This window comes from Melitaea cinxia, chromosome 21 (genome assembly GCF_905220565.1).
Source record: "Melitaea cinxia chromosome 21, ilMelCinx1.1, whole genome shotgun sequence".
NCBI classification, from domain to species: domain Eukaryota; kingdom Metazoa; phylum Arthropoda; class Insecta; order Lepidoptera; family Nymphalidae; genus Melitaea; species Melitaea cinxia.
In genome coordinates this window covers 1,605,802-1,619,112 of record NC_059414.1, presented here as the reverse complement: position 1 = coordinate 1,619,112, position 13,311 = coordinate 1,605,802, and the positions used below count along the sequence as shown (strand labels likewise).

At 33.1% G+C, this 13,311-nt stretch overlaps 1 protein-coding gene across 1 annotated transcript in view; it reads right to left on the bottom strand.

The window, feature by feature from the left end:
- Positions 1-539: 539 nt before the first annotated feature.
- LOC123664065 (glutamate-gated chloride channel) overlaps positions 540-13,311 on the bottom strand; it is a 28,842-nt gene continuing 16,070 nt past the window's right edge. Inside the window, exons 3-11 of the mRNA XM_045598684.1 lie at positions 12,771-12,883; positions 8,648-8,718; positions 6,053-6,122; positions 5,519-5,755; positions 4,117-4,251; positions 3,092-3,244; positions 2,369-2,643; positions 1,188-1,372; positions 540-579 (exon numbers count right to left, since the gene is read on the bottom strand). Of these exons, the coding sequence (XP_045454640.1) occupies positions 540-579; positions 1,188-1,372; positions 2,369-2,643; positions 3,092-3,244; positions 4,117-4,251; positions 5,519-5,755; positions 6,053-6,122; positions 8,648-8,718; positions 12,771-12,883 (1,279 nt within the window). The remainder of the gene's footprint in view (positions 580-1,187; positions 1,373-2,368; positions 2,644-3,091; positions 3,245-4,116; positions 4,252-5,518; positions 5,756-6,052; positions 6,123-8,647; positions 8,719-12,770; positions 12,884-13,311) is intronic.

Genomic DNA, 13,311 nt, shown 5'->3' with positions numbered 1-13,311 from the left:
GTGTGCGCGTAACATGAGGTATAGTCGTCTGCGTTTTTTTTTTTAAATACAAATTCGTATGGTTTTTGTTTATCTAAGTGAAAGACGAAACTTTGTATCGATATGTTAATGTTTTTAATTTACAGTAGCTCGACGACGACTGCCACAATAATACACAAATTGAAACTTCGCGATCGATGATTGCCGCGGTATTGTCACACAAATAGGCTTGAATTGAAAGTTACACGCACACAGCAGTCCGCGCTAGAATGAAATGTGTAGAACCTCGGTAACAGCACCACGACAGTGAAAAGGCCCCGAAGCATCTGTCACTAATTATATGAATATACGTGTATGTGTGAGTGTAAGTGTATGTATATATGAAAAAAAACTGTCGAGGAGGAAAGCTACAGGCGTCGAATCCGCGAAGGTCGCTCGAGGCGGCGCGCGGCCCGCGGCCGCAGGAACAGCGCGTACACGACGACGAACAGCGCGTAGGGCGCGAGCACGGCGCCGGCCAGGCGCGCCGCCTCCGCGCCGCCCATGGTGGACACGGAGAATCACTTCTCCTCGTCCTCGTCGCGGAACAGGTACGTCGACCTGCACCGCCCCAGCCAACCATACTTAATTATCGCTGACTGTGGGTTCGATTCAGAACGCAGAGGGATGTTTTTTTTTATATCACTAGGTCGGCAAACAAGCGTACGGCTCACCTGATGGTAAGCGATTACCGTAGCTTATAGACGCCTGCAACACCAGAAGCATCGCAAGCGCGTTGACGACCCAATCCCCAATCCCCCCAGGAGCTCTGGTCACCTTACTCACCAACAGGAACACAACACTGCTTGAAAACAGTATTATTTTGCTGTGATCTTCTGTAAGGTCGAGGTACTACCCCAGTCGGGCTACTCCATATTTTGAGCAGGAAATTCCTGCTGTGCCCTACCTCAGTTATAGGCTGAATCATGACAGGTTATGAAGTATACACGAGAACAATCAAAGTAAGTAATAATCTTGTTCTTCTCAAACTCTCACCCTCTGCTAGGCCGTGTATTGTCGTTAATGACAAACAATATTTGCGTCCAAATTACTACACTCTTTCTGTTTTCTATTAGAATTGATCTTCAAATACGACTGCTCAATTAGCTAGACTGCTCCTCGAATTTTTTTTTACAATGGAAATTAATATAGCATATTGATATAGTTACCAGTAAGCCAAGTTGAAGAGCGCGAATACAAGCGGGAAGGTGATCCTGGAGATGACGTCTATCCGCTTGGAGCGAGTCGGGAACTTCGACATCCACAAGCGGCAGCAGTTCTTGCGCGGGGGCGTCATATGGATCTCGCACTGCCGCATCTTGGAGTCCACCACGCCGCCGCGCATCAGCGGTTTCTGTCAGTTGCAGACCAGTCAGGGAGGACGGACACAATGCATTTTGGACTTTTAATGACAATAACCTATACCTTTTTATACAACTAGGTCGGTAAACAAGCATACGGCTCACCTGATGGTAAACGATTACCGTAGCTTATAGACGCTTACACGAGAAGCATTACAAACTCGTTGCTGACCCTACCTCCCATCCAACTCAAAGTAGCTCTAGTCAAGACTATTTAAGATCAATATTATTTAGCTGTGGACTTCTGGAAGGTCGAGGTACTTCCCCAGTCGGGTCGCTCAAGATTTCGAGCAGAATATTTCAGATAAATTATGTTTATGGATCGTGGTCGGTTATGGTAATTTTTCACCGAATTACTCCATCTACTCGTATTATTTTAAAGTGTTGTAGAATAAAAATTAAAACGTAACAATACAATTATTTTGAAATACAAATTTCTATATATTTTTATAGTATCATTCTTAAAAATATCTTAAAAAGATAGACAATGAAGAAAAATTACTAGTACTGTCATTATGATCAGAAGTTTTAATTGGAACTCTGAATTTAAGATAATATTAATTAATAATTACTAATCAAAATAATTTAGGAAATAATTACTAAATTTGAAAACATAGCCCAAAAATCTACCAATACAAAAAAAAGAAAAATCTTCTAATCATGCTCCAATTATTACGCAACGGATTAATTACTGAAATAACTTTAAACTTTTGACGATTATGAATGAAAAATTAAACTGCATTACTATGACATAAAACAATTTGCTAGGTCCTATATCAACTCGTCAAAATCAAAGATAAATTCCGAAAACCTTTCATTACAGCAGGCCTTGATAAATTTTTCATTAACTCAAAGTTGATTTACTATAAAATCATTTAAAACATTGTTTAGATGTGATAAACCTTGGCTATAAGCGAAATATTGCAGAACATGATAGAAACCAAATCTATCAACACAAGACATTACATCCAGATTAAATGCGAGCTCACCATCGCGAATGTCGTGTTGCTGTCAGTATCTAGAAGATCTGACGCTGCGTCCATACTAGCGGCGGCTTCCATCTCCCTTCTTGTCTTCTTCATGTTCTCTCGGTGCATGTCAGAACGAGAGGCGTAGTTGACCAGAGCGAACTCCAGCAACGCTCCAAACACGAATGTTAGACATACCCCCGTCCATACGTCAATGGCTTTGGTATATGAGACGGGGGGTAGGGAGGCGTTGATGCCGGACGACTGTGTTGCCATTGTTAGGAGAGTGGTCACTCCTGCGGGATACATTTTAATGTCAATAAGGGACAATAGGATCCGCCAACCCGCAGTGGAGCAGTGTGGTTGCTTAAGCTGCGATCTTTTTCCTACGTGGAGGGTTATACCCAGCAGTGGGATATTACAGGCTGAATCGTGAAGGAACAATAAGAGCCCGAACTTGTAGTTAATAATAATAATATTTGGTATTTTGAAATAATAGTAGGTACTCAAAATATTATTACTTACTAGTAAGTATTGAAATACAAATATTGTAATGAAAATTAAATCTTAAGTATTCCGTCAGTGATAATTTACGATATAGTATTACGAATCTTAAATGTATGGATTGTGGAGAGCCGGGATACGTGAGCTGAACTTTAGTTATTTGGATGTAACCAATCACCAGTCTGATTAATTCGAGTGAACATACAACAAAAGATAAAAATGAAGCTGGCAAAAACTCACCAAGCGATACACGCGCTGGAACAGCTCCCTGGTCCAGCCAGAATGACACCCAGGACACAATGACCAACATGCAGCAAGGGATATAGATCTGAATGAGGTAGTAACTGAACTCTCTCTTGAACAACAGATCCACTTTTAGGCAACTGTATTCACCTGGAAGAAAATGTGTTATTTTAAACTTGGAACCAAGGAAACCGCTACAATGTTTTTTTTTTAAATAATATTTCTAAAAGCACAAGATATTCAGTATAACAAAAATTATCTTTTGCCTTTAATTTGTAATAAATTCTTGCGTGGAGTTAATGAATAATTTAAAAAAAGAGTTATTGGCGAAGAATTATTTAAAATATAACACTATCTGATTTTAAGTTTATTTTATATTTATTTAACCTTAACTTTCTTTTAATTTAACAATATATTATATAAAATGCATTGTTAATTGGTTCTGCTTTATATTTTTCAACACGTTACTTTATTCTTTTTTCCAGTGTCAAAACATTTTACAAGACTAATAGACAGACTAAGATAATGATCCAACTCATTTCATGTCACAAAAACGAAACAATGGAGCTTTGTTTCGACAAAGAGTGACACGCTCATCTGCAACTGTAATTCGTCAACTATCGCGCTAGAATTAAATAGAAATTTTAATAAATAATATATGAAAAGAAACTAATAAAACGGAATAATATTATGTATAAACTGATCATCTGGATTCTAAATGTGTCATTTTATGGCAAAAGCGTTCATTATTAAGAATCAATATGTGTCTCTACTTCGCTGAATATTATCAGAATATCCAATTTTAAACTATTTTTGCTTTTTAAAAATTACACATTGAATTATCCGTTACAAAGAAAGGCGATATGTTTGATGCTGTAATAGTTACTTTTATATTCGAAAGTTTTCATTTTTTAATGATTTTATCTTTCTAATAATTTCCTTAAAGTTAGTAAAAAGTTTAAATCGATAACGTGTTGTTAGTTTGGTCTTAGATTTGCAATAGTTAACATAGTTTTCGTTACCAGTATTAGTCTTGCTGTTGCAGTAATCAGTGAGGAACTTCTCGAGCGTAAAGCGAGGCAGGTGGAGGTTCTTCACAACCTGGACCGGGTCGCCCTCCTTCCACAGGAACACGAGGTCATCTGTCGTCCAGCCATCTAAGGGGATAGGAATTATGAGCATTCTCCTCGGAATAGAGTTCTAAGATTTAATGAATAAGATAAATATTTTATAAAGCCCCTAATTCGGATTAAGTCTAATTTTTTTTACTGCAAGTAACGCAACAAAATCTTCATATTATAAAACAAGTATTTTCACTCGACTCAACATTCCTAGAGTAATTTATCAATTTTGGACGCTAGAAAATTCATAATAACACAATTCTAAAATATCTAGTATTCATAGAAATACATAAAAATTTATTTCGGGAAATTTGAATATTTGGTTAATCCATTACATTCTTACCATGACAAACAACTTTATTATTAGAAGAGAATGCGAGCTAAAGTGGTTTACTTACACGATCTGTTTTAAAATTGAAATTTAAATAACATCTCCACAAAAATACGACAAGATATATCTTAACGTATAAACAAAAATCGTATGGAATCGATAATTTCACTAAACGTGTTCATTAGCCATTAACGCGGACATAAGTTGTACCAAATATTTGGATTCTAATCTTAAATTCAAGGCGAATTTTGTTTATACTGACGAGTTTAAAGTTTGAATTTTTTCTCGTTATCTAATAAACATTGGGTGTTACGATTAACAACATTGTAAAAATAAAATTAGACCTTACTACAATCAGAATCGTAGAATTATCCAGAATATTTTATTTTTTATCTCGCACTGATTTTGTGTGAACTAAATCGCCAGCTTCGGATATACCAATAAAAAAAAATAATATAGAGCAGACTGAAATCTATATAACGTAAATGATTGTAAAATAATAATCCTGAGCGGACCTATATAGGAGAAGGATGAAAGGATAAGAACTTAACAATAAAGAATTAGTTCTGCGTGAAACATGATGTGATCTATACAAATAAATAAAATTGGAGTATCTGTAATATTAAAATAACTGCTTTTTACTAAATACATATGGATGTACACGGTACATATACCAAAATAACATTTTATACAATTTTGGTCTGTCTGTCTGTCTGTTTGTTCCAGGTAATCTCTGAAACGGCTGGACCGATTTTGACGGAACTTCCACTGGCGGATATCTAATATATTAAGGAGTAACTTAGGCTACTTTTATTTTTAAAAATATTTATTATATAGCTCTGAGAATGAACAAATACTTTTTTGTTAAATTCTAGTCGGACGAGCACAGCTAGTACCAAATATAACTATCAAGTTCCTTGATAAATAACTTTCTCGTCTAACTAGGACTACTAATTATAATGATATACTCACAACTGGCCATTCGCAAGGAGCAGGTCTGTTTGTCCAGTGGGTATAGCTTGAGATTCATCGGGCAGGAGAGGGTGAGAGAAATTCGGATGCTGTAGAGCACGTTTCCATTGGGGAAGATCCTAATGTAGACGTTCGGCATGATGATGTTGTGAAAGTGGCCTTCTTTTTCATTGGAAAAGAACAGATCTGGCATCCATACTCTGTTCGCTTCAGTCAAGGTTAAGTATTTGAGACGACCTAGAGAGTAGAAAAAATTTAAATTCATAATACTTCTAAGATAAACATTTAGACAAAGGTAACATTTAATTGAAATTGGAAATTCACATGCTATGAAGACGAGACCAACTATGTTTTAATTTAAACAGATAAAAGCTAATTCAGTACATTTTCAAAGTTTTAGCCTTTGTAGAAATTTAACGAAGTTTCACATTACCATTTTACTCAATATATTTCAAGAACAGAGCCTACCTATATCTGTGAAGAAGAATTAAGAAGAAGAAAAATATTTTGAAAGTATTCTAATTTATCACTTACCGCCCAAATTATTAAACTTGAGTCTTTCATCTAACCATTGCTCCCTGAACGTCAACTGAACAGAATATTCCTGAAAACGTTTTCAACTGTTTGAAAGTAGTTCGAAGAGTACTTGGAATCCTTTGGAATAATCAACGACTAACAAAACAAGTGCAATTATAATTACAGGCTTAGTTTATGTAGTATTGATTATTCTCATAAGGACATTTTCTAAAACACTAAGTTTGATTCTTTCAAAACTCTTCATTCTATATGCATAATTTTTGGTATCATTCTAAAAAGCTTCAATGGGACAGCGGGTATTTTTAAATGATTTTGTCGCCGAGAACAACAAAAAAGACTATCTTGTCTTCTTGATAGGGAAATCCTCCCAAAATCATAAAATCTCTTGGGTTTTTATAAAAGTAAATTACTAATATATTTTGTTTAATTACGATTTTGCAACGCTTCCAATAATTTCATATAGAAATAATATAATATATAATGTCTACGCCATCTTCGGCGACAATATCAGTTCGTTGATAAATTGAGGCTGATGTGTTCATTGTGACTTCAAAGGACAGCACAAGTCTACAAACTTGCTCGTTTATCACAAGGTTTAATGATAATTTGTGCCAGTAATTTTAGGTGCATTTATTAGCCAATATGATCAATACATGTATTTGAACGAATACCCAATAAAAATATTTAGAAGAAAAAATATCTAATTAGTGTCGAAGGTTCTTAATTTAGGATTATTAAAATATTAATATATATATAAAAATAGATCCATCGACACCAAAAGAGCAAGTCAAATGAATTATCGTAACATAGAAAGCTCGCTATAATAAAAGTACAATAAAGCATGCTTTAAAGTTAGCTTTTGTTTTCGTTATGTATATGTATACGAAGCGAACCGAGTTATGTACGTCATAAATCACGCAGACGTGTTCTCTAATATGCATTAGCACGTAAAGACGTCGATAGTGGTAATAATTGCATGGATAAAGAATCTGAACAGGAAGACATTGATGGATGCCCAGAAAATCATCACAATGGATTGCTTACTTAAAATATTGGACGAAAGCCAGACGCGGGTTCTAGGGGACCTCGATTAATCGGATGTAATATATTTTCACAAATATAAAAAGGGTATGGTTACGCAAGGGAAATATTTAACGTTTTTAAGATAACTTATCGTTGCAGTGACTTAATTATTTATTTTCTAACACAATTCACGGTTTTTTTTTTAATTCATAGGTTGGGTTATAACCGCACTATTGGCAAAAGCTAACTTCAGTATATGTATATGTATATCGATATAAACAAATTGTTAGGATCATTACACGATATAGTACACTTCGCAAGGATTGTCATGCAAATGTATTTACAAGAATACTACAAAACGATTGAAATAATGTGAATTGAGTCATACAGATCGTTGCGTGATAGTGATGTGTTGACAAGTCTTTATATCGATATAAATGTTTCAAAGGAATCATGCGATTCATTCCTTCATGTTCAAGCGCAATTTATAAACCAACTCACCGTTTCGCATTCGTCGAAGGAATGCTTGGTTATACCTTCATGCAGACTCAAGGACCAGTTAACTAGAGCTACGGTACGGTAATACTAGCTTCAGGGCGAGGGTCACATATTGCGGTCGGGTGGTCAGCCACCGAACAGAAGCACCAAGCCGAGTGCGGACGCGACGTTGGATCCCGATATAATAATAACTTTACACAACACAAATTCACATGAACAAGACAATATCAATTATGTCACAGTCAACGAACACGACCAAAATAGTTTTTATGTCCAATCATCTTCCAAAAAAACATAATTGCATGACAGTAACGTAAATGAAGCATGATAGAAAATAAACCATAATAAACAAAATAATGAGATGAATGTTCGAAGGTGCGGGCCGCGTCTTTCCGTGTGACCTACTCGGAAGCGAATCATTGTATATTACACGATTTTGTATATCTTGCAACCAATCAAAAGTCATTATTTAAAATAATGTGCTCAATATATCGAAGCGATTGAATTTTGTGCTGTCTACTTATATGCCAATTACCGTCTGGTGTTTATACAACCGGAGCGTGCCCTCTAAACAGAACAAAAGTATAACAAAAAAAAAAGAAAACAAAAATTTAAAATATAACAATACTAGAACGTTTTTCATCAGTTACTTCCATTTCAATGGTCGTCAAATATTGCTGATTAAATAGTTCGGTTCACGCGGCACCGCACCGCAGTTCATTTATTTCTTGTTTCCAAATTTAAAAACATTTTGATTGAACATACAAAAGAACATCCAGGGAACAAATAATGTGCAAATATACAGGTAATTAAACTAAATAAACGGGGAAATAAATAAAATAAATAAATAAATAACCACAAACACATACCCAAATGTACGATAGCTTGAGAACGTTCAGCACAGTGCATCAACGCCAGATATTTATTTCATTATCGCCAATTTTATTACAAACAAAGCTCCTTTAACAAAACACGTATTTACAGCATTCTTTATACTCATAGAGAACTTTGTTTTATAATAAAAGTGTCAGTTACATTGTTCGGTTAATTGGTCATGTGCAACCCACTCACCATTTTATAATCATCTATTTTGCTGATGGATCGAAGATACAGGTTGACGCGGACTAACGTTGGCGCATCGCCTTTGTGAGAAAAAAACACGTTTTTAACATATTTTTTTAATCCTTTCTTGCTTATTATCATTTTAAGTTTTTATCATCACAAATGTTAAACCCAACGATAATCTAGAGACGCAAGTTGATGGAGTAATGTTAAATGTTGAAACATCTAATGAGATGGAACTGACGCAGTCGTTGAATCTGATTCAGGACTCAGTCCATTCCATTATGATAAGCTGATGAACATCAGCTAAATTATAAAAAGAATCGATTCTAAAAGTAAGAAAAAATCAATTAAAATATTGAAGGCTTTTAAAAAGTAGAATTAAAATAAATCGCTGGATAGTATCGAATGAAATGAAAATCGACCTGCCGATAATTTATTAGGTCCGAAATCAAAGAAATCTTAAAGCGGCTGTTGATGGGATAAATAAAAACGCGCGCGATAAAAACGATTTTGGTCGTCAACACCAAAGAGAAGAAGAGAAAAAAAAAATATTATATAAAACTGAACTTTACATTAAATCGGGTAAATCTCTCCACAAAACAGAAGGAGCGAATTGCCCATTCATTTGACTTGTTAGAGAAAATGAAAAACCGATTTAAAGGTATAAAACAATCTCATACATTATCTTAATCTAGATGCATGGTCCAGTCGGTCGTTGACTTACCATTGTGACGTCATCGATTTTTGATATACTTCGGACAAATATATTGACGCTGACTACGGCTGGCCCATCTAAGTACCAAGCAAAATATACGGTTGATATTAAATTATAAAATATCTAAGCCCTACTGGAGCAAACAGTTCGTTTCACGCGGTGCCGACTCTGAAAACCACACACTGTTCTATTTACTCACCTTGTGCCTGTAAATTTATATATGTAAGTCCTAATCGGTACCTATATTGTCAATGAGGTAAAAAGGGTTGATGAAATAATCACTAAAACAAGGGATGACGATGAAAATAAACAAACTGTAAGAAATAATCAAAAAATTTAAGTCACAAAGTCGTATTTGACTTGTTTATAGGAATTTGTGTTAGTGTTTAAGGACAGGAATTTTAAAAAGTATAATTTATTTCAAAATTTACCATTCAAGTATAGAATGGAACTTTATAAGAAGTATTATAAAGTTACTGATAAAATTTACATGTCAGAATGGTGTTATTTCAGTTAAATGTGCAACACGTGTGTCGGTACTGGCAAGACTCGAAACTGAGGTTGAAAATAAATATAATATCGATGTTATCGATAGTAATAAACATCTTCCTATTTCTAAAACTGATAAAATATAAAATGAACATAAAACAAAACAACAACACAAATATAAATGCTCATATCAATAATATATTCTAAGTTGTTCAATAAATAAAAATCTCAAATACATTCTTGTCGTAGGGATCCAGATACAGTTAAGTCTTAGTTAATTAAAATAACAATGCTAGTAGAGTACGTTTAAGATACAGATAATTTAAATATAAAACTTATACAATATGATAAACCACGTATTGTATAAGTTTTTATAATTTTTCAAAATAACGCAATTATCCTTTCGTGTATTTTCATCGCGTGTTAGAATTATTGATTTTTTTTAATATTTATAATTGACCAGTATCATTAACTTTAATTATTTGAACTTATCAAAGAATAGGTAAGTTTGAATATTTTTATTGTATATTTAATTAAATGATAATATTGGATAAATCGTTAACGCTCTCGCCCGCACTCGTGCGGCGTAAAATTAGCTATTACTAACAGTCCACCGGGCCGTAACATGAGTTGTAGGAAATACTCATAACTTACGACTTTCTAGACATAATTATGACGTTAGTATCAATAAACAGGTATAAACTTATGTCTCGGAAGTCGTCGAACAAGACACTCAAAACCACGTTCAGGCATTGGATTGGAAAAATAAAAAAAGACACAGGATTTGAGAGGACTCCTACAGGTAGTCCCTTACCATAGAGTTACAAATATTAGTAATTAACATAATAATATATTACTAAATTACTTCCACTATTCTGAGTCAAAAATACTATGGAGTTAATGCTAAATTTTTCGAAAAGTATCTTTCTTAAAGATAAACTTTGGCATTGGCAAACCTAACTTTTCATACTAATAATCATTTCAAATTATTAAATTTTTTACTAAACGAGTGATATAATGTCATATATTTAAATTATCTCAAATCACCAGTATTGATAACTATTCCATGGTAAGAGATCAAGCGTGTTATTGCACGATATCTCAATCACGTCACTAATAACGACACATTACTGAAGAAATTCTAGAAAAAAATTAGACTAATATGCTTATGAATATACATGAGCCATTACAGTCATGCATGAGCGTACAATTTGAAGACAATCATACATACTTTTTATGTAATAAAAATGAGAGATCGTACAAAATATATCAAAGCGAACGACCGTCGAAGGCTATTTTTGTATTTCTTCAAAATATTACTAACCATCTTAATGTCGCTTATTGTGGTAATACTTCGGACGAAGAGGTTTATATTAACTATTGCTGGGCCATCTGTTAAACATGTCATTGTGTCTTACGACTTGAGTGTAACACATGATATGATAATGATATTACTTGTGTCTATAACAATATAACTTATTCTAATTTCCTGCATCTTTTTACAGACAAAATCAACAAAAAAATAATAGTATACATATTAATATATGTTTATTATTTATTATTATTAATATATATTTGGCCAATTGTTAAAATAATACACTTAATAGTTTTGGTAATAAAACAGTTCATAAAGAATCGGGATATAAAGGTTTTGGGATAAATTTTCTACCAGATAGGATTTTTTGTAGTGGATGTTAAACGTAATTTAGAATGCTAAAATAGACAATATGCTTAAACACATTTTACAAAAAAGTTAATCCATATTCTATCTAAAGAAGACTTAACTAAAAATAAATTAAAATGATATAAAGCTTTTCTCAATAAAAATCAACTGAATACTGTTGAAAATTTTTTTTCGGTATAATCACATTTTATATTCACTCATTTCTGATTTTTTATAAATAAAAACAATTAATGAGAATTCAATGATTCCATTATTCTATATTTTATTTTAGCTATTTATTAAACCAACTTAAGCATCGTTTAGATTTTTTAATTACAACGTAAAATGTTTATTTCAAATAAAATTTATTTAAACACAAAATTTTATCGTAGAAAGATGTTTCTTTTTTATCATACGATGTAAAAATTATACTCGGTTTAATGTCGACAGTGTTTAATTTTTTATTATTTTCTTTACAATATGTTATAACGTTTATAGGATAAAAATAGGTATATATAAGTCGCTTGCACAACAACCCGAACCTTATGTAACATATAATATGTATATATATACGGTAGTAATTAATTGCATTTTAATTTGGAATAATATAAATTTTTATAAACTTTATTAGTTATAAGCAGAGCTATTTTTATCTTAAAATTCTTGCAAAAGTTACATTTTCTGGAGTGTATCCTATAGTAAGTACGTGTATAAGTATAAAGTCCATTTATAAGCTATTCAAAACATTTCACTAGTGGGCGTGAATGATTACAAAATAACATCTACAATTCTAGGAGCAATTTCTCACTTAACTATAATAACCGTTTTAGAGGGATAGTTGAAGACGTTCACGATATAAAAAAGCATCCAAGGCTAGTTATCGTTCAAAGATCCATATCATAACAGTTGCAAAATAAATTAAAACAAAATTTCAAGTCACGAACAAAAAATATATTAATATAAACCTATTGATACAGTTGGAGTTCTACAAGGAGCAATTTTAGGTCACTGCTTACTTTTTGTATATATTGATGATGATGTTATTTTATTAATTCTAACAAATGGTAGATTGAATGTGTTTGTCAACTTTCTTTCACATTGATTTATTAATGTAGCTGCCTCTATAAACTATAATATTTTCCGTGAAGTGCGAAGCAGCGTGATGCCGAATAAACCATTTTGCAAGTTGCGAATGTATTTATATGTATTTTACACGTGTTTCTTAAATGAAACTTGAAAGTTTTATGAAATGATTCACTCACCAGTTCCATTGATCCCGGAAGGTCGAATACGGGCATCGTAGCGTCCTGGACCAAGAATCTGATCCAGGATTTGCTTCTCTTTCTCCCTGAAGTTTATCTTCGCATTCATACATCTGCACAAACATACTTAAAGTTAAAACATTTGCATTAACAACATATGTTTTTCTTTACATAGTAAATAAAATTTATTTATCATTTTTTTAAAAAATTGTTAAAAATAATCAAATAAAATTTCTATCGCCTTTGATAAACATAACTATTCCATGTAGTGCCGTTATATTATCATCCCCACTTTAAAAACCATAAGTATAGAAACATTTATAGACACCATAAAAATAAAAAGCGTTATAAAAAAGCATCATAGTTGGTTGTCAAAGTGTACATAAGTAGCTCGTTAAAAATGTAAACATTTCAGCCTACTGACGACTTTGGCTTCAGCTTGGCGGCTATTTATATATACAACGAAAAAAAAATCTCACGTTGTTTCGTCAGTAAGCCATTAAATTATAATTAAACAACTGTTAACAGAACTGGCGCTTGA